Source organism: Macaca fascicularis, chromosome 14, assembly GCF_037993035.2.
Source record: "Macaca fascicularis isolate 582-1 chromosome 14, T2T-MFA8v1.1".
Taxonomy (NCBI): domain Eukaryota; kingdom Metazoa; phylum Chordata; class Mammalia; order Primates; family Cercopithecidae; genus Macaca; species Macaca fascicularis.
Genome location: NC_088388.1, coordinates 87,056,591 through 87,079,357, shown reverse-complemented (window position 1 = coordinate 87,079,357; position 22,767 = coordinate 87,056,591). Strand labels below are relative to the sequence as shown.

At 37.9% G+C, this 22,767-nt stretch overlaps 1 protein-coding gene across 1 annotated transcript in view; it reads left to right on the top strand.

Moving 5' to 3' along the window:
• The window catches only part of RAB38 (RAB38, member RAS oncogene family), a 71,565-nt gene that overhangs the window by 23,156 nt on the left and 25,642 nt on the right, over positions 1-22,767 (top strand). The window contains exon 2 of the mRNA XM_005579305.5: positions 3,825-4,105. Within this exon, the coding sequence (XP_005579362.1) occupies positions 3,825-4,105 (281 nt within the window). The remainder of the gene's footprint in view (positions 1-3,824; positions 4,106-22,767) is intronic.

Here is a 22,767-nt window from a genome sequence, read left to right as displayed (position 1 = left end):
TAAAAATACAGATTTCTGATCTCTTCACAAAAACAACACAATAAATAATCTCTGAGAAGTGCAACTCAACTAGGGATGGGTATTTCTTAGGCGCCAGAGTGATTTCTTATGCTGCCAGAATGGCAACTGCCTGAAGACTTTTGCTTACATTTATGTTTATATTTGGGGAGAGAGACATTGATGAGAGCCTAGATACTGAGATCCCCATTTAGGGAGCTGCCAGGGGTCCAGGTGAGGAGCAATGAGGGGCTGAGCTGGAGCAGGAGCAGTGCTGGGGGAGAGGACGGGCAGAGCCAAGGGCTACCTCTGAAGTAGAAATGTTAGTTGGATACTGGAGTCTCTTTGGTTGAAGGAGTGAGGAGGGAGTTAGAAGATAACTTGAAGTAAAAATATTGCTAGATACACATTATAGCTGTGATGCTTGTGTGTATTTTTAGCTGAGTCTGTGGCACCAAATGGACCATTTCAGGCTGCTGGTACAGGGGGCCAAAGTTTGATTTAATCTAAGGCATGAGGAATGGGCCTTTGAGATCAGCCACACCAAGTTCATTTATAGATAAGAAAACTGAGTCTCAGGGAGAGAAATACATGTGTCTGAGCCTGTTCTGGTAACCAGTGAGTCCAAATTAAGACCACGTCTTTTGACTTTTCAAGTTGGTATCTTCTGCTGTGAGATTATGTAAATAGTTCCTGCAGCAATCATATTAACTTTTGTGATTTGGTTGATTGCTTTCTCATTTAACACCCCTTATAGCTGAAAGCTGAATCATGAGCCACATCTACACTGCTATGAAGTGTGTATGTAAGAGCATTGGAGACTTATGTGGTGAAGTGGATTATTTTCAGTGCAGTAATCCAATGTGACAAAAGTTTAGAAATTTCTCCTGGGTAAAAACTGTATATTTCCAGCACAAAGTATAGAGCTTTAGCCACATTAGCTATTCCATAAGTATGTGTTGAATAAGTGATCTAAAACCAAGGGAAGTTTTTGAATTATAGTCATTTTTTAAACAGGAAATTTAACTATGGTGAATTCATCAGGTCTCTACTTTGCCCAAAAGTAGGCACTCACTCTGAGTCACATGGTTCTCATTTTTTGAATAAGAAACAGCAAAGAGGACTATCAGTTGAAAAAGGAAGGAAACAGTGTGAGTGCTAGGAATGCTCTGATCTAAATGTGATCTCTTACTGGAATGCCAAAAATATGAACTCTCCAAGTGGGCTGGCTCAGTGACCTCAACATATAAACATCTTTTCTTTCTAGAAACAAGCTGTCTTCTTCTTATTTCTGATCTAACATACATACATTCACAAACTCAAACACACATGCACACGCACACACACACACACACACATTTTCCTTTTTGATTCTCTATGAAGGTATAGCCTATGTATTGCGTTTTGTATGGTCTTAAAATAACTCTATCATATATTTAAAATGCAAAATCTTTATTCTTGAGGACTGCCTTATTCTACTATGAAAACCTCTGGACAAGCAGATTATTGACTAACCCCTGACTTTGCTCTTCATCTGATTAGATCCTTGAAAGAGATCATAAGACATCCTTTAAAAGCCTAAAGGCCTTGGAAGTTCTGAGTAATCATAGAAGGCTTTTTTACCCTATTTTTCTGAAATGTCATGGCCACCCTGGGCAGTATCAAAGGAGATCACTGTTTGCACCAGGAATTTAAAAAGAAAAAAAGAAGTTTAAAACTTATTTGGGAAAACTAAAAGTTCATCTCTGAGTTATGTGTCATGTGGAGAATATTTTGCCCCTTTCTTTCATTGACTAGACAACTATGGGATAAAAAATGCATCTCTGGTATAACCCATGTAAGAAATACTGTAAGACTGTCATGTGCTGGCTATGACAAAATACTCTTTTTTCCAGCGATACTTGCTTGTGCACACAGGCTCACACACTGGGACCAGAGCCCTCAACCTTCATTCATTTTCACTAAGTGCTTAGGGAGCCTTCTCTTACAACTTCAGTGCTACTACCAATGTAAATATAACCATCTACAAAACAGCTTGCTAACTTGAATTAAAACTTACCATCATAAAGGTTTGAGCTCAAAATTAAGGGTAAAATATTCTTCTTAGAGATATGTTAACCTGTATTTTCTTAGATACATCCCAGTTTTAGCATTTTACTCTTTCCAATAAAAGTTGACTTGTTAAATACATGCTAACTTTGTTTTAATTTATATGACTTTATAAGACTGTTAACATTAATAAATTCCCAAATCAGAATAAAAAGGCTTCGTCTGGTCACATACTTCTAGGGTTTTGAGTTCAGAAAATACAAGTCATTAGCTTCTGTCTTCAGCAACCCTTAGTAGACAGAGGTAGAAGTAATAGAATTTTGTTCATTTTTGTTATTCAGCTGAAATACTTACAATTATTTTTTGTCATAAACCCTGATCTGAAACTCTGATTTCAGAACTTGTGCCATATTGTCTTTCACATTTTTTAACATGCTTCCAAAAGAGAAGGAAAACTCCAGTATTGACTAGTTCTAAGGTACTATGCTGGGTGCTTTGCATATATTAATTCACTTCATCCACCTGGCAACACTGTGCAGTATATATTATTATTGCCAATTTGCAGATAAGGAAAAATAAACTTAGAGTGCTTAAGAAACTTGACAATATTCAATCAGAAAATTAACCATCAGAGCAAAATTGATTCCAACTGATTCTAATTCTAAAACCAATCCTTATCCTAAAAAACAAAACAAAACAAAAACAAAACTTATTTAGTGTTTTGCTATAGTAGGGCTTTTCTTACCCAATAGGTTGTAGAGCATTTAAGGGTAGAGACCATCTAGTTCACTGCTGAATTCTGAGTGAGTAGTCCAGAAACTGGCATCAATACAATAGGTGTCCAATAAATATCTGTTCGGTCAAATTCAGTGGGATGGTCCTGTGTGTGGTCCTGGTATATAAGCCTGCAGAAGAGAGAGTACAAGCCTATACTTCAGTAGTTGAGAGTATTTAATGTTGGTAAAAGACTGTGAGCTCTAGATTCAAACTGCTCAGGTTTGAATTATGATTTCTTAAGCTTCCTATCTATATGATTTGAGAATGTTACTTAGACTAAGTCTCAATTTTCTCACTTTAAAATGGGGGTAATAATTGCACCTTTATAATCACTTATGTAAATCACATTTTTCATGGTTAGTAAACATGAATGAATTTTAGCTAATATATAACCTTTAATTGGACTAGATTGTGGATCCCTTTTAAGCATACTCCATAATTTTGTTATTTATGATGTTTATTGTTTAGAATCTGTCTTCCCATTAAAATGTAATCTCCATGGTGGCAGAAATTTTTATGTTTTAATCAGAGTATCCCAAATATTTCGAATAGTGTTGCCCAATCAAATGTTCTATACTTATGGAAATGTTTTATTATTGGCATAGTCAGTAGGCACTAGCGACATACAGTTACTGATCATTTGAAATGTAGCTAGCTAGGGTGACAGAGTACTTGAATTAAAAATTTTGTTTTGTTTTTGTTCATTTAATTTAAATTGCCACATGTGGCTACTGGAATACTATATTTGCACAGGTCTAGAATATTACATGGTACACAGAAATTTTTCAGTATGTATTTGTTAAATGAATGAATTCCCTTCTGAAATCAAAAATCAAGAATAAAGCTGCATGATTGTATATATAGTTCACTCTTTAAAGATAATCAATAAAGATGAAGCATTTTACTGATTGACTTGCTCATCTTGGAGGCTTCATGAAGTTCTAATATGATTCAGTTTGCAATTGTAATACATTTTTATTTTTATTTCTTTTTGGTGTCAGGTCAAGAAAGATTTGGAAACATGACGAGGGTCTATTACCGAGAAGCTATGGGTGCATTTATTGTCTTCGATGTCACTAGGCCAGCCACATTCGAAGCAGTGGCAAAGTGGAAAAATGATTTGGACTCCAAGTTAACTCTCCCTAATGGCAAACCGGTTTCAGTGGTTTTGTTGGCCAACAAATGTGACCAGGGGAAGGATGTGCTCATGAACAATGGCCTCAAGATGGACCAGTTCTGCAAGGAGCATGGTTTCGTAGGATGGTTTGAAACATCAGCAAAGGTAATGTGACTTTAAATAATAAGCTTAATATAAGCAAGGTTCACAAAGAAAATGGCATATAATCATCACTATCTCATAATGATAATAATATGTTTGTTTAGTGATTTGTGGTTTCCAGATTGCTCTAAGCTCTTTCTCATGTCAATGCAATGAGCAGGCAAAGCAGAAATTATTGTCTACAATTTATTATTGTGGCAAGAGGAGCAAAGCAACTTGTAGAAGGTTACAATAGTAATAGTGGATAACTGTGTTTGCTTTTTGAGGTCTTACTATGAGCCAGTCATATTTTGCATGCATTTTCCTATTTAGTCCTCACAACAACTTTATTACATGAGTATGGTTTTATAGTAAAGGTCTTATTCATGTGTTAGTTAATTTACACAATCGATATTTAATATATTCACCTGTACGTCAGGAAATGTGCTTGCTCCTAGGAAAGAAAAGATGGCAAACACTACATTGGGCATACTGGAATGGTGGGGTAACAGAGAATAGACAGCAAGCACAAATGTGAAGAACACAGCATAGCTTGGCCATGCTGATTCCCCTGGGTAGCAGAAAAGTGGCAGGAGGTGAAGCTGAGGCAGGGCTGGAAGATGAAGGATCCTGTATGATGTGATGAGGATAATATACTTCCCATTGTTCCCTAATGTTGCCATCTGATATGTCAGGTGTCTGGCTTTTGTTCTACTCTCTTTTTGTTTGTGCCTGTATTTTTAAAATCTCAGTATCACAGGAGAAAAAAAAAAAAACTTTCATGGCAAAATTTGAAAATCCATAAAAAACCATAACTAAAATTTAAAAAGAATAACTATTTTTTGCTGTATATTCTGACTTTTGTGTGTCTGCATATACTTACATTATTAGGATTGCATTTTACATGGTTTTATATCATGATTTTTCCACTTTTATTCAAATATTAAATGTTTGTGGAGCACAGGCATTGCGCTAGTTTTTGGGATTCAGCTATGAATAAGATAGCCATGGGCTCTGTACTTATGGAGTTCACACTTGGGCCTTATAGTGAACATTTGTGCCCCTCATTAGCAAATGGTTTGAAAATATTACTGGAGTCATCATTCCAAAAGGCTGAGGAGGAATCTCTAATGGGTTTCCTACTGGAAAGTAGAATGGTCCAATTTGCCTTGGAGAAACTATTGGAAGACGGATTGGAGGGCAGTGAACCAGGAGAGAGAGTGGCATGGTAGTTACCATGTTCTGTGAGAACTTAAACTGGAAGCTCTCTCATAATGAGAGCTTAAACTGGAATAGTGGCTATAGATAGGAAAGAAAACCTGGATTTGAGAACATCACCACATTACAAAGACCAGCACAATTAAGCAAGCACTTGGATTGGAGATGATGGAGAAGAAGAAAAGGGCAGTGGTGCCACTTTTTCTGTCACAGTGGGATGTTCTTTTGTTTGAACCATTCCTGGAGAGCCTTGAAGCCTGTCTCCTTGCTCTTCTGTCACTAGCTTTTATGTTTGGAAAGTTGTTATTGCTCAGTTGCAAGAGTTGTTGTCTTTCTTTTGAGGCCTGAGTGTGCCAGTGTGCTTTTCCCTTTCATTCTATTTAAAATTTTGATTTCCCCTGTTTCTTGGGATTCTTCCTTTGGTTCAGGATACATTCCCCATCATTTTATATTTCTTGACTTTCATTGAACCTTTTTAGTTTATGTGGTTGAAGGATTTCTTGCTGTAAGGGGAGACAAAGCACAACTGAAAGGTATGATTAGGTTACAGAAATTTAACAAGCATGGTTTCTTTTTGTAGTCTATTTTCTTTTTTGAATGTTAGCCTGTTTTTTTTTTTCTTTTAATTCCAAAATGTGGGTGAATTCACTTATTTTCATTTCCTTTTAGCACCAATTTCAATTTCACTCCAAAGTTCCTGCATATTCCTTCAAATTGCTTTCTTTCAAAAAATGTCACTCTCAGCTCAGAAGCCTCCAGGCACAGGGGAGAAAGAGTAGGACTTTGGAGAACTCCTTTTCTCAGTTGATTACATTACATTGTAAGTGCTAACTAGATTGAATGACCCATACTTACATGGGGAGAGGAGTCTTCTGTTATTCATTCATTCATTCGTTCAACCAATAAATATTATCAAATACCTGCTATATGCCAGACAAATGTTCTGGGCACTGAGAATGTAGAAACTTATGAAACAGATAAAACCTTGTCTTCATGGATAAAAACAACAACAAAACATAAATAAAATATACAGTGTGTGATAGTTATTAAGTGCTAATAAGAAAAAAGGGAAAAAAGAAAGGAGGAGGCCTATGAATCTGTAGGGAGGCTTGAAATTACGTGTGGGTCAAAAGACCTTCCGAAGACATTTTTCACCTCACTCTGACATTCCTTGCTCAACCACTATAGTGTTAAACTGCCTGCTTAAGGACACAATGTTTAGTACCTCTTGGACTGGCTGACCCACCTTACTTAGGTACTGGATTTCTAATCCTCCAAATCCCTGTAAGTGTGAACTTTGAAGAGAAGCTTTGTACAGTGTTTGGGAGGGGGCACATGAGATTTCACAAGCATTATAATCAAGAGAGTACAAGGCCTTATTGTAAAATATAGAAGGCATGTTCAACGTCTCTTTTCCTTCCATACGTAATGCTATTGAGGTTGTCCTTCTGAATGTCTTAACAAGAATGTCTTGCCTGTGCCAGATTAGTATTCAAAGTCAACACTTAGAAGCTCAGGAACAATCCTGCAGCATTGACAAACCGGAGTGTCAAACTTTTTTAAAATTCTTTTTAAATATCTCTGATAAAGCTCTGCTAACTTTCTGACTATAGTATTACAACATTTACAAAACTGAGGCCTAGATTTAACTGTCTGCCTGAAGCAGAGATGGTAGATTATGGGGATAGCTATGAATTCCTTCATTTTGAGATCAGAGAACATTTTCCATAGGTATCCTTCTCTTAGACAGTCAATCGACTAAAAATTAGAGTCCTTTTGAGTGATGACATAATGTCTGGTGATAAATACCTGATTTCCTTTCTTCGCATCGCTGAAACTTCTGAGTCAAACTTCTGGCTTTGTCCCCATGGGCACATCCAGTAGAAATCCTTCAGGTATCATCATCAACTTGGACATCTCTGCAGTTGAAACTTTCAGGGTTTTAGATGAGTTAGTCATTGAAACCAGCCTCCATCTTACCACAGACCCCACTACTGAGGGAAATTTACCCTTTTGCTCTTCAGTCCTATGGAGTAACTTTCCATGAGAGTTTTCATGACTAATGCTGTTGCGGGAGCAATCATGGTAGCCCCTGGCTGGCAAGTGAATTAAGAGAGAAAAAATAAAAATTAAATACATGTTGGTGTCTCTGGTTTTTCACATTCTCTCTCCCAATATTAAAACCAAAGGAAAGAAAATAGTCTTTTCTGAGTCATATTCTTTGATTTTTAACATTTGCATTCTTTTGCTTTCTTGGCTGTATTTCATTGAATTCCCCCTGTAGATTCTCTAGGTGATGTATAATTGGGGTACTTGTGTGTCCCATTTTGCCCCCCAAATTCCTGGTTTATACCTGCTGTTCCAGCGTAATTATTAATAATACCTTCATTTTTAATTTGTAATTTAAATTTACATGGTCACCCTGTAGATCATGAGCTCAACTTATTTTACTCTCTACATCATACTTTAGCTCTAATAATGGATATTTTAATATTCCTGTGCCCATATCCCATTTTTATAATCTGCTTTGGCAGATCTGTTTCTTTAGGATAAGGACCCTGCCCTTCTCTTGTTAGTATATCTTCAGGGCCTATTTCAAAGGCTGACTTGGTTTTGCTGCCTGCTGAACAAATTACCTGGTACATTCTTGGCGCCCATTGCCTGAATCTCCATCAGTTGCTGTTTTTGAATTCACTCTCTAATCACACCCACTCACCTAGAGCTACTGTGAGCATTAAGAGATAATAGCATAAGAGATAATATGGCTGGGCGCGGTGGCTCACACCTGTAATCCCAGCACTTTGGGAGGCCGAGGCAAGCAGATCACGAAGTCAAGAGTTCAAGACCAGCCTGGCCAACATGGTGAAACCCCGTCTCTACTAAAAATACAAAAATTAGCCAGGCGTGGTGGTGAGCACCTGTTAATCCCAGCTATTCAGGAGGCTGAGGCAGGAGAATCGCTTGAACCTGGGAGGCAGAGGTTGCAGTGACCCGATATCGCACCATTGCTCTCCAGGCTGGGCGACAAGAGCAAAACTCCATTCTCCCCCTCCCCCCAAAAAAGAGAGAGAAATAATGTATGTGGGGCCCAGATGCATAATATCTGATCCCACCACACATAGACACACACTTTACATACTCTACACCATTCCTACTGTCTCTACCCACAGCCCATACGCCGATTTACCTGTGATGCACACAACAGCCACACTCTGGTGGAAAAGTCTGTTTCTGTATCTTAGCCCTTTCCAGCCTGCTCCATTCTGCTCACATAACAGAGTGGATCAGGTGTGGCTATGCTCGCAAATACACCACCACAAACACTAGTGTAGGTGGGAAAGAATGGAGCAAGTTGTACCTATGCAATAGTGGAGACAAAAGTCAAATTCATAGAAAGAACCTCCAGTGCCTCCAGTTCTTGCTCCTCCTACACCAGTCCTACTCCTAACAGATATCTTTGGTTCTTTCTATGCTATTTATAGTGACTTTTTGGACCCACCCTCTCTCCCAAAATGTTCTAAGAGCAACAGGTGCACTTGGAAGAAGCTTATGTTAAATTATACTCAATTTTTGCCTTTTATTTGAAGCTAAAAATAAAAATGTTAACGTGTATGCTGCTGAGAAAAAGAATATATCTAATACTGTTCTCTATAAGATGGTATTAGTTTCTCTTAGGGAGAGGAATGGATGTTTCACGGTGTAGTGGATATTTCTCATGTTGTTTGGCTTTCTAACAACTGTTAAATACATTTGCTATCTTTGGGGAATTTCCAGCTGTAGGAAGCTCACCTCGCCAAGAAGAACTCATAAAACTTTCTTCTTTTGCTTCCTTTGCAGCTAGGCACAGGCAGATGACCTAGATTACACCAGTTGTAGGTTGTAGGCATCCATCTCCAAATAACGTAGATGAAGTTATAAGATATACCTCCACTGACTTAATTTGTCACAGCACATTTAACCCTGTATTTTTAGCTGAACTGACTTGAGCTGGTTATACTTAGGGACATAAAAGGAAGGGCCTGATTTGAAATCTAAAACCGGAGAAAACTTAGAATCACTTAGAATCATAATATGCAGGAAATGATGGCTGTGTTTAATAGTGATTTCACATAATGTCCACCAGTCTGTAGTACAACTGTTTGAGTCATCACTTCTGACAGATTATTAACGCCTTACATGAAGAATGAAAATTGTTTTCTGAAGTTGGGAATAGTTGAAGTGTATATGAGTCTCAAATTCAAGCTAGTTATCTATTTAAGGATCAATATAAATTAATAATAATATTTTATCTTTAGCTAATCAATTCTCTAGAGGTTCCCTACATCAATGCTTGTAATTTACTAGACAGTCTGAGGTCCAACTGTGACTAAGATACTGTATAATAGGAGAATAGAAATGAACGATCAGAGACTATAACCATCGTTTGGTTTGTATAAGGCAAGGTGTTGCATATGTCATTCTATCCTATATGGTTCATATTTTCATTACTTAGAGCTCAGATCTTTCCTGTTTCATGTTTGGACAGTCATAATAACCTGACTCCAGACTTTGCTCACTGTAGTGTTTTGCATGCTATTAAAAACTTAACCTGCTCAAGGGATGACTTTGATTTTGTCACTGCCTAGTTCAAGAATCTTCTGTAGGTTCTACTTCTTAATGATTTAAATTTAGACACCTTAGAACATGCATTAGCAAACTATGGCCTGTGGGCCAAATATGGCCTGCCCTGTAAATAAAGTTTTGTTGGAACTCAGCTGTGCTCATTGGTTTACATGTTATCAATGGCTGCATTTATGTTACAACTACAAAATTAAACAGTTGTAACAGAGACCTTATAGCCTGCAAAGCTCCAATTATTTACCATCTGACCTTTTATGCTTCAAAGTTTACCACCGATGCCTCAAAATGAGAATAGCTTCTCTTTAGTCAAGCACTGTGCTAGTGGCTTACATGCATTTTAGCTTATCCTTGAAATAATCTTGTATGGTAAGTACTGTTACTTTTTCTGTTCACAGAGGAAGCAATTAAAGTTTAAATTAGAGAGTGACTAGCGAAAGATCTCATAGTGGTGTATGGAAGAGTCAGGATTTCAAGCTAGATATGCTGACAGAACAGCTTAGCCACCCATCCTCCACACTGTACTACCTTACAACTTTTTCTAGTCTGATCTTATATGATAACTATTTATTAAGCAATTGATACATGGTAGACCAGGGACTGGGATAGATAAATGAGTAAAATGTGGTCCTAATCTCTAGGATTTTAAAGTCTAATGACAGATATACAGATGTGTAAGTACATCTTCCAAGAAATGTGACACAATGGAGCAATTCACATGGAATTGTTGGGTGAGTTGGATAAGGAAGGGTCTTTTCTCACATGTACTTTTATTCTAGTCATTGTCAGAAACCTGTCTTTTTCTCATTTTTCTGCTTTTGTTCATGATGGCCACACTGTATGGGATTATAATGCAGTGGACATTCTTTTTCTGTATTTCATTTTGCCCAACGAAGTCCAGCTCTGGATGTGAGAGAAGAAACATAGAAAAATACCCTGGCTTTAGTAGTAAGGAGTCTTCAGAACTCAAATTAGAATCCCTGATTCTGATACCCTGCCCCAACAAATAATTCTTGCTCTGGCTAACTGTTAACTCTTTCTTCAGGAATTGCCTGACTCCAACACATTTTTTCTACAGATACCTATGGAAAGGGACTTAAGCAATTCATGACACCATGGGCTGACTGTAAAAGAGGATCCACGCTTCAGTGCACAGGATGCTCCAAGAATCTCTTGAAATTATATATGCAACTTTTTCGTGCCCATGTATTATTTGTAGAGAGGGCAATCATTTATTGCATACTAAGAACCTTCCAGGCATTTCACAGCTATTATCACTAATTCTTACAATAATGAGGCATTATCCCTATTTTCCATGGAGAGAAGGAGTCGTGGCATGATTAAGGGACTTGCTCAAAGCCATGTAGCCTTGTGTCATGATTCTGACCCCTAGTTATCTGGTCAAAGCCCACATTTTCCATGATCTGCGAAAGTGCTTCAATGCTTCTCAGCAGTCTTTCTCAGATTCAGAATTCATTCCTTGTGATCCTAGAGCTAAGTCTAGTTGAGGAAAGGCCTGTTTTTCTGAGGTCAGAAGGATGTAGCCACTCCGAGAGCTATCGCTACTGTGGTCTCATCTCTCTAGGCAAGGACCATCCATCAGAAGAGAGGGCTGAACTGCACTATATGAGCTGGCCTAGCATATATCTATCTCCTAGGTAGTACCAGCCATATTGGTTGGAGAGAGGACACCTCTTGAGGAAACCTGTAGAGGCCATATGATGTATGAGGGTAGGAAGGTAGGAGGGGAACACAGACTTGGAAAATCTTCAGAATTTCCAAAGGCAGAGATGGAAGGAGAAAGGTATTCTAGGCAGAGGAAACAGCATGTGAAAGGCATGGAGTTGAGAAATAACAGAAAGTGCTGACAATGCTGAAGTTCAATGAGGCTGAAGTATAAGGTGGAGGGGAAACAGAGGGCAAAGCTTCGCAGTGTGTCAGACCATGTCCATTAGCATAAACACTGCTGGCTGAGAATTCTCATGGACTGTAGAAGTCTGAACTCAAAGATTCAACAGTTTCTTAGTAATGTCCAAAAGTCAAAGGACGACCATTACTTGATTTTTATTAAAAGACAAATGCCAATTAAATAACAACTCTTATTCAATTAGTGCCTTTTCTGTAGAAAATTTGGCAAATCCTAATATAAGGCGTAGTGCTTTTCAGCCTCAGCACTATTGCATTTTGGGCCAAATAATTCATAGCTGGGACTGGGAGGGAAGTATGTGTGTGCTGTGCAAGGTAGAATATTTAGAAACATTCCTTGTCTCTACCCACTTAACATCAGTAGCACCCAACACCCCAATCAGTTGTGATCATCAAACGTATCTCCAGACATTGCCAAATGTCCTCTGGTTGGAGGGGCAAAATCACTCCCCACTGAAACCACAATTAAACAGTCATCAAAAAATATGTCTTGTGCACAGTTGGTTCTGCTGTTTTCTAGAGGGTGGGGACAGAGTCAGGTCCACCTTGATTCTGTCTGAAAAAAAAGAATCCTTGTAGGCCTGTTCCCATGAGTCTGTGGGAGGAAGAAAACATCTAGAAAGTAAGGTGTGTTATCTTTGAGCCTGGATCTTTCCTCCTGGATCTCTATCTCTAGCCATGGACTTGTTTCTAAAACTTCAGACTTCCATATTCTTCTGGATCTGTACTTGGATATCTTTCAGAGAACTCCTCAAACCCAACATATCTGAAACGGCATTCATCAGCTTTTCTGCAAACGTAATTATCCAGTTTGGAGACCCCACATCCACACAGGCACTCAAGCTGGACACGATATAACCAGGTCCCACATTCTTTAGAAACCCCTCATTCTTGAGCATAGAAGACCCCAATAGTGAGATTTTTTTTTTTTTTCCTGCTTCTCCAAGCCTATCTCTACTCTTTCCATTTATTCCATGGTTATGCTAAACTGCATCAAGTCCCCCATCACGCCTTGGTATTTCCCCAGGCTTCCTAGCTTTATGCACCTGTCTCTCACTCTTCCTTCAGGACTTGGCTCTACTGTCAGCTGTTACAGTGTCTCCTATACCTTAACATGCTATGTTAAGATGCTTTCCTTATGGGGCTGGCCCCTGCACTGCGTTGTGAATCCTCCTGGTCATTACCCAGTGCAATGGCATGCACGCAGAGAGTGATCACTTGGTCAGCGTTTATTGGATGGAAAAGAATATTTTGATGCACTGCCTTTTAAGGAATCTTTCAAAAGATTGTTTTACTCTATTATTCTTGGCCCTGCCCATGTAGGGTACTTATGTCCTTAGGTAACTGTGTAGAAACAGAAAAATTAATTTACTGCTGTAATTCCCAGGAGGATTCCACATTATGTAACTCCTTTCATCCAGAAAGCTCTTCAGAAACTGCACAGCGGGATATTGTAGTGCCTTGCAGTGTGGATGGGGATGTAAACAAGAAAAATGAAGGTGAGGGAAGCTGTGCCCTCCCCGGCTCCGCCCCCCTCCCCCAATGCCTTGCCTTGGGCCCTCAACTGAGATTTGCAAATTCTTTGCTTGGCAATGCCACATAACATTCCATAAGAATCTAACATTAGCTTGTGCACCAAATTATACAGGTCATTCCTACTTCACACTCCAGGACCAGAATATAGCAATTTTCTTCACTGAAATTCTTATAATCCTGTTTTACATGTATCTCTCATTTGTGTTTTAGCTACTGTCATTTGAGCCACCTGCAATGGCTGTCAAATTTGTCTCTTTTAAAGAAAGAAACAGAATTATGGGGAGGATTTTCAGTGATTTTCATTGATGAGACCAGGCCTAGACTTCAGATCCAGTCAAGCACTCTATCTATTCCATGACAGTGATTCTTGTAAAAGTGGTGCATCAGGGACACGTAAGGAGCTTGCTAAGATTGCAGATGCCTTGGCCGTATTCTCAGAGAAGTCTGGAGGGGCTTAGAATGTATGTTTTGGAAAACACTGCTTTGGTGATTTTGACTTGCACCCTGATTAAGATGCATTGTGTTGGAATTTAACTCATTTATTCATTCATTTATTCATTCTCGAAGTATTCTTTGAATACCTACTATATACTCAAGTAGGTACTTTACTAAGCACTGGGACACTGATAATAGAGGGCGCAGTTTCCTATTAGGTTCAACTCCTGGAAGACACCCAAATAAACAGATAATTACAATATAGTATGAAGTTCCAGATAATTTGATGGCTTTTTTTTTTTTTTTTTTGAGACGGAGTCTCACGCTGTTGCCCAGGCTGGAGTGCAGTGGCGCGATCTCGGCTCACTGCAAGCTCCGCCTCCTCGGTTCACGCCATTCTCCTGCCTCAGCCTCCTGAGTAGCTAGGACTACAGGCGCCCGCCACCGCGCCCGGCTAATTTTTTGTATTTTTAGTAGAGACGGGGTTTCACTGTGGTCTCGATTTCCTAACCTTGTGATCCGCCCGCCTCGGCCTCCCAAAGTGCTGGGATTACAGGCTTGAGCCACCGCGCCCGGCCTTAATTTGATGGCTTTTACAAGAGCAGTGAGAGCAGCTGAAGAAAAAGTTGTTACCTGCACCTGTGAGTGATGCAGCTTCTTTGATGTTTAATCTGGGTTGCCAAGAGTAAGAGAGGCCTCAAAGGAAGACTGAAGAGAAGCACCCAGAATTCCTTTTTAATGGATACTGTGTAGTGTGGCATTAGGAACCCACCTTTAGGAACTCCTGGATATTTCATTTTTAGAAAGCAAAAATAAGCTTCTCATCATTTTTCTAAGATATCTAATCAAGAACGTGTTGTTATTGCAGAGTTAACCTATCATTATCAGTCATCAGAAAATTGTCAAAACAAGACCACAAAGAATCTTATTAAGAATAATAATAAAAATTGTATTTATAAAATCCATGTTTAACAGGTCTTGTGATAAGTGCTTTATTTATTTCATTTAGTTCTCACAAACCTTTATGCAATAGGTGCTATTACTATGCCCGTATTATATATTAAGGAACTGAGACTTAAAGAAGTTAAACAATTTACCCAATATCCCATGGTTAGCAGGTGGCAGAGTCAAAATTAGAACCCAACTGTCTCTATTCAAATCCCTCCTTCCATATATTTTTTTTTTACTTCTCTGTGTCTAAATGATAGTTGTATATTGCTATTTCTTGATTTACTAGATTTCTACATACTCATTAATAATTTGCTTTTCCAGATGACAATTTAATTTTCTTACCTACTTCCCCTACTCCCCCGTCTTTTCAGCAAAATTCTATCACTGCTTTTGGTTGAATCATGACAAAAATCGTGGTTTATATCATTAAAAATGAAAATATTATTCACTCACATAATTGGCTGGCTGTGCTTATTTTCAATGAATCTTAATTCCTTAATGTTTAAAAAAATGTCCATTATATTATTTATTCTGTTGAGACTGGTTCTGTTTTGGAGATCTCCATCTCAGAATCCTCTCCTTTCCTCATGCAATTTATTTTGAATGCCCTGTAGAGCCAGCACACGGCTGTAATCCTGAGACTTTGCTTTGACATTCTTGTGTGTGGGAGTGCCTGCTCCCTGGATTCCAATTATTTGTCCTGTTTTGCTGGAACATAGCCTCCTGCTACTGCTTAGGAAAAGCTGCATGACATTTCTGGGTAGTTGATATCTTCAAATATGTATTTTCTAACTGTCACACAATTTTAACTCTCTAGATGGGTGTAGATTCCTTGGTTTAAAATGATTTTCCCTTATAACTTGAAGGCACTACTTCATTGTAATATAGCATTTAGCATAACTCTTCAGAAGTCTCATACCATTCTCATTCTTAAAGCTTTGTGCATAAGCTATTTTCTTTTGTCTGGTAGTTATTAGAATCATGTCTTTACCCCTGGTAATCTAAAGTCCACAATCCTGTGCTCTATATAAACCTTTGTTCATTTATTGTTCTGGGCCCTTTGTAAGCTGTTTCAACTTACAGACTCATGTTCTGAAAACTGTTATTTCTTTGATAATTTTTTTCCCTTTTTTTCTGTGTCCTTTACTTATGAAACTCCTAGTTTGGTGTAAGCCAAACTAATAAGTCTACGAGCCTATGATTTTTTCACATATTTTCAGCACTTTAGCTATTTTTGTTTTATTCTGTTTACTAGTTTGCTGCAATTTTCCAGTCTTTTATTATACTTTTTAATTTCAGCAATCATAATTTTAATTTTAAAAACTCAATCTTATCCTGATTATTCTTTTTCAAAAATTCTATCTTAAGAATGTAATAGTTGATTATATTGGTGAAGATATGATTTTGCTGCAGTTTTTTCTGATTTTTGCATTGTCTGTTTCATTAGAATTATTTTTTCAGTCCACTTTTGTTTTTCTATTTTATGTTGATGGTCCCCTTTAAAAATTTTGAGAGCAAGACCATCAGAAGCAGATACTGAGCTCTGTGTGTCTAAGGCTTGTTGAATAGTGGCTATGGTGATTGTTGATTTGTGGGTTTTGCTTTAGGTTGGTTTTCACTGGGGACTGCATGTCAGTTGTTGAAGGTCTTTTCTCTATAGAAAAACTCTTCTTTCGCACTAAGGGTGAAGATGTCAGAGTTCTTAGTAGAGGGAAGACGTATATATTGCTGCCATATTTGCACACTTTTAGTTGATTATTTTTTCCATCTCCATACCACCTACAGGGGCATGCTAGTTGGTATCTCTTGAGTTTCAAGTCTCCTTTCTTTAGTTTGTTCAGAAGATACACCAGAATTTGACTTGTGGTGTAAATGTCTGACTGCTGGTATCCTATATGGAAGAATGGAGAAGGGACAGGGTTGATGTCCCCATTTGGACTTTCAACCAGTCTCCCTGATTTCAACTACAATTACTAAGTAAGTGTTGAGGTTCTTGGATTTTGAGGTAATTAATTAGTCCTACTATTTTCCATATCTCCCTCTACACACCCTTTAGACCATGCTATCTACACCCTGTTAAACCTATTATTACTTCTCTATTACTTTTAGATTTCTAAAAATGTGCAAACCCTTTGAATGCTGATGCTCATGTTCTCATTCTTTCCAGCTTTCTACTTCTAAAAGAAAACCAGTAGACAAAGGCACTGTCTCTTCTGTCAGAACCAATGTTAACTTTCTTGATCTTCAACCCTGGGCAGAGTGGCTTCCTTGTTTTAGAAAGGGTTATGTTACTAAGATACGTTTGCCCTCTCCTTCTCTGTTACTTTGCTTTTTTAGTATTGATTTTGTCTGACCTTTGTTTTGTGGTCCTTTGCCGCCTTTGATGTGTCTTGTTTGCCACATTTGAAGCACCCTTAGATTTGTGGATGACAGTCCTACCCTCCCAAGGCCTTCTGTTTCATCACCATCTACTTCACTGCTACCGAGGTATTGATTTCTTGAGAAGGCCTGCTGAGATTGGGGGAAAATCAATATCCCATTAAACAAAAGTGAGGAGCAGCAGCAACTCCTCTGTAGCCTGTCTGTGGACCTAACATGCTAGGGGAGTGCTCAAAGGCTGGATTAGCCTGTGGTGTCCAGAGATATCCTATAGTGATGAAATAGCCCTAGGGATAATGTAGAAAAGCCAATGATGAATGTTTAAGATTTGTAAATCCATTTCCTTGAACTAAATGAAGTGGAGTCACTTTCTGAGAATAATTTTGCTTGTCAAAGCTTGCTCTGGAAATTCCTGGTCACTTTGAATTTTCTAGTGTAAGAAAAATTGTTGATTAGCTGGAAGGCAAATTATTTAGCTTTCATTTCTCCTGGGGTTCTCAAAATGAAAGAGGAATGACAGCATTGAGATGCCAGGATACTATATGTTTCTGAAACATTATGTTGTAAATCCCATTTTTAAATACCATCCCAAAAGGCTTGTTCTGGTTGCTCTTCCTGAATGAGTCTCTTTAAAAAGGAAGAGTTTCTTTGGAAGACTGTTATCACCTTCTGTGTCATCTGGTTATAAGTTTAGTTTCTGTGTTTCAGATTTTTGCAAAGAAGCATAGTCATGAGCAGTAAATGCAAACTATCAGAGTCAAAAGAGATCTAGCATTACCACAGTAGTTGAAACCCATATTTAACCCCCAAAGTAGCATAATATATCTTCTTCTACCATTTGCATGGAAACACAAGAATATTAGATTTGGCGAACACTTTAAATTAACCTGTGGTCTAAGTACTTATTTTATGGTTTTATTTATTCATTTATTCTTCAAGTAATCATTGAGCACCTCTATGTTACAGGTACTATTTTAGGCATTAGGGCTATACCAGTGGACAAAATAGATAAAATCCTTCTCACCTTGGAACTTGCATTATAGTGAGTAAAGACAGGTTATAAAATGGAAATAAGCATAATATATAGTTTGTCAGGTGGAGATAAGTGCTAAGCAGAACATGAACGCAGGGGAGCTTGTGTGGCATATGTAAAATGTGGGATATAGGGAGGAGTACAAAGAGAAGAAAGCAGTTTTAGACAGGCGTGGATGTCTAAAGGATGAAACCTTCCCTGGTCACAGAGGGAAAAACAAAAACACACAAGAGGGTGGTTTTTTTTTTGTTGTTGTTGTTGTTTTTTAAGTTAAATATTTGAAAGATGAGCACTATTGAGCCATATAAATTCACGGAAAGAAAATGATTGAGGAAGTGGGTATAGCATGAGCAGAGGCACTCTGGCAGGAACTGACAGCTGTATTTTTGGAACAGCAAGGCAACCAGTGAAGATGGAGCAGAGTGAGCAGAGTGATAGAGATGAGGTCAGAGAGGTGATGTCGTTCTGTTGAGTTTTTAGATAATTGTAAGAACTTTGGATTTTTCTGTGAGAGAGAATTTTCTGTGCAAGAAGCCATTGGGTTTGATCAGAGATGTAATATGATTTGATCTAAAGGATCATTGCAGTGGTTTTGTTGAACCTGAATTATAGTGAGAAAGGTTGGAAGCAGGAGATCAGCTGGGATGCTATTGCAATATCTAAGAAAGAATAGTGAGAAATACTCAAATTCTACATTGTATTTATGAATGTTCATCAGACACAAGATTTATTTGCAATTTAAGTAAAGGTAATGACAGAAAGGGAGGACTTAAGGATATCTAAACAGTTTTTGGCCTAAGCAACTGTAAGAACAGAATTGGCGGCCAGGTGAGGTGGCTCACACCTGTAATCCCAGCACTTTGGGAAGCCGAGGTGAGGGGATCACTTAAGGTCAGGAGTTTGCAACCAGCCTGGCCAACATGGAGAAACCCCATTTCTACTAAAAATAGAAAAAATTAACCAGGCATGGTAGCAGACACCTGTAATCCCTGCTATTCAGGAGGCTGAGTCACAAGAATCGCTTGAACCCAGGAGGGGGAGGTTGCAGTGAGCCTAGATTGTGCCACTGTACTTCAGCCTAGGTGACAGAGCAAGACTCTATCTCAAAAATAAATAATAATAATAGAGTTGGCAGTTTTTGAATGGGGTCATGAGATACAGAGGGATCAATGGGAAGAGATATCAAGATTCATTTTTTTGTATGTTAAAGTCTAAAAGATTACTATACATGTAAGAGCAGATGTAAAGTAAGTAGTTATGTATGATTCTGCAGTTCAGGATAAAAGTCCAGGCTGCAGATATGTTTGGTTGTTGTGAATATATAGGTAATACATAAAGATCCCTTGGGAATGAGATTACCTTGAGAACGAATATAGATAGAAAAGAGAAAAGGACTAAGGACTAATATCTTGGCATTCCTACATTTAGATGAAGAAATGAGGCCCCAGAGAGGGGAAGTAATAGAGGTAGTGTAGGTGTTTTTCAGAATAGCCAAGACTAGAACTCAGTGGACTCTCCTCAGTAGACAGCCCTAATAAAATTACTTTTGAGTAGCCGGACTTTTCACTTTTTTTCTCTATGCTATTCTTCTGAGTAGTAAACTGGGAAGATTTTGGACAAGAAAAAAGTCAGATTATACATCATTGGTTCTCTCTTTAAATAATCAAAACTTACATTCACTTACTGTGTTTCTGCTAGTTGGTGGGTCTAAAAGTTAAAGTAGGAAAATAAGGTTATTAAATGATTATCCCCCTCTATTCTGTCAACAGTGTATTTTCTTTTAAGTCACTGGGAGGTCTAGCATGGGTCAGAGGTGTCTAGGGTGTAATAGGAGCAAACTTTGACCAGATTTTATAGTAGTTAGAGATTTTTAAATCTGACTTAAAGAGCATAGTAGCAAGCCTAAATTTTAGGTCTACAAAAGGGCCAAAATATTCAGAAACTTTGTAAATGAGTTCATCATCTAGATTGAAAGTCAGCTTTTGTTGCTTGCCAAGAATGTTCAAAACGTTAATATATAACATTCGTATAAAACTTTCAAATTTTGAAAGTTTCTAACATTTATTTTCTTATTTGGCTCTCATAAATTCCCGGCACAGAATGACTTTTCACTCTTTGGTAAGACTTGTTTATTAAGACGTCCTGCTGTTGTTCAAGTGAATTGGCTTTGGGAACCCTTACCATTCTGGTTGTCTTACTTGGACACTGTAATCTGTCCGTATGCCAGTTTAAGTGGAGTGGTCAGATCTGTTGACAATATACTAGATATAGACTGAACAGAGCATGGGATAATGGGACTCTAAGCTACCTTTCCTGGGCCACAATATTTCTATTGTATGTAGTAGTTCACTACATTAATTTATTTTCAACAGCTGTATCAAACTGTTAGAGACATGTTGTACGTATGGTCAACTAAAAATCCCTTATTTTTCTAAATAATATGCTGTCAAATGAAATCTTGTGCATTTAAACTATTGACTTGAATGCACATGTAGAATTTTATTATTAATATCTATTAAATATTATTCTGTGGTTTCAATCTACAATTCCAGTTTCATTTTTAATCTATTATTTTTACCCTTGAAAGTAAAACATCTAGCCTGGGTGTAGTGGCACATGCCTGTAATCCCAGCACTTTGGGAGGCAAGGCAGGCGGATCACCTGAGGTTGGGAGTTCAAGACCAGTCTGACCAATATGGAGAAACCCCATCTGTACTAAAAATACAAAAAATTAGCCAGGCATGGTGGCGCATGCCTGTAATCCCAGCTACTTGTGAGGCTGAGGCAGGAGAAACGCTTGAACCTGGGATGCAGAGGTTGTGGTGAGCCGAGATTGCGCCATTGCACTCCAGCCTGGCCAACGAGAGTGAAACTCTGTCTCAAAAAAAAAAAAAACAAAAAAAACAAAGGTAAAACATCTATTTCAGTTAGAGTTGTGTTCATCTACATTTGAAAGAGACCCTAAAAAGAGTGACTTAACCAAAGAAGAGCTCATTTATAACATGAAACAAGTCTTGAGGTATGTACCCAGGACTGGAGCTGCAGTTCAAGGACATCATAAAGGGCTCAACTTCCTGGATCACCAGCCTCAGCACATGACTTTCTCCCTCATTGTTATAAGATGAGGGTATTTGTTTCTGTTTTCTTTTCCAGTGTAATACAGTTCCATAAACTTGGCAGCTTAAAATAACACACATTTATGATTTCACAGTTTCCATGGGTCAGTAGTCCTAGCACAGGTTGGTTGAGTCCTCTACTCAGATTCTCATCATGCTAAAACCAAGATGCTGGCCATAGCTATGTTCTCATCTAAACCTTGGGATCCTCTTCCATGCTCATTCAGGTTGTTGGCAGAACTCAGTTCCTTGTGGTTGTAGGACTAAGGTTTCTGTTTTCTTGCTGGCTGTTGCCTGGGTGTTGCTCTCAGCTCCTAGAGGCTGATCTGAGTTCTTAACCATGTGGCCTTTTTACAGCATGGCAGCTTACTTCTTCAAGATTAGAAAGAGAATCTGTCTCTAGTTTGCTACAATGAAATCTTATGGAAGGTAGCCTCATCAAGGGACTGACTATGCCATACTATCTTGGGACATTAGAATTAGAATTCTGCCTGTCGTATTAGTTTCTAGGCAGGATTAAATAACCTGGAAAGGTTAAGAGTAAAAGGCATGTAACAACTAACTCTGCCTGCCCCTCTTTTTAAGTTTAGAAATCAGATGAGATCAAGCACGTTCAAAGTGGTATGGCCATAGATTAAAGTTCAGAAATTGATAGTTTTATCGGAAACCCCACTTAGTAGACTTTGTTTACATTTCATTAGTCATAACTGCAATTAGCACAAGGAAGCCAGGGAAATAAAATTTTAGCTACCTATGCAAAAATCAGCATTCTGTTAAAAAGGAAAAGGAGATACTGCATATTGATAGCCAGGGTAAAAATTGAAATGCCAAAGTAGAGAAAATAAATTTGTTTTGTTTAGGAAAAATGGAAATTAATAATGGAAAAAAAATCACACAGAAATTCCTACACAGGATGAATCACTGCTAACATTGTCATACTTGACAATGAATATCATATTGCACACAATATGATATAATTAAGTACATTAAAAATGTACTATAAGGATTTATATAGTGAACTATTTATAAATATAATTTTTAATAACTGAACAATACCATATTATAAGGATATTCATAATATCCCCTATCTTTAACTGTCCTTTTCTTATAATACATTTTTAGTTTTTACTATTTTAATAATGTAAAGATGAGTATTTTGTACATGAATTTTTTTATATATTTAAGATTATTTTATTAAGGCTTATTCTTACATTTACTAGATCAAAGGGAATGGACATTTTTATGTTCTTGTCACATATTTTCATAGATTTTCAAAAACGATGAGCTAATTTATACTTACCAACAATGAACTGAAGTAGTCATCACTCTGAGAACATTCTAAAATTCTAATTTCATCCCTCATGTCAGTTTCACTTCTTGCCTTTGGGTCTAACAAAAATTTGGTAAGTATGCCTTTTATGACTTCATCCAATCTTCTGATAAAAATGAGGATACTTCTGGACAGGGGTTTGAGC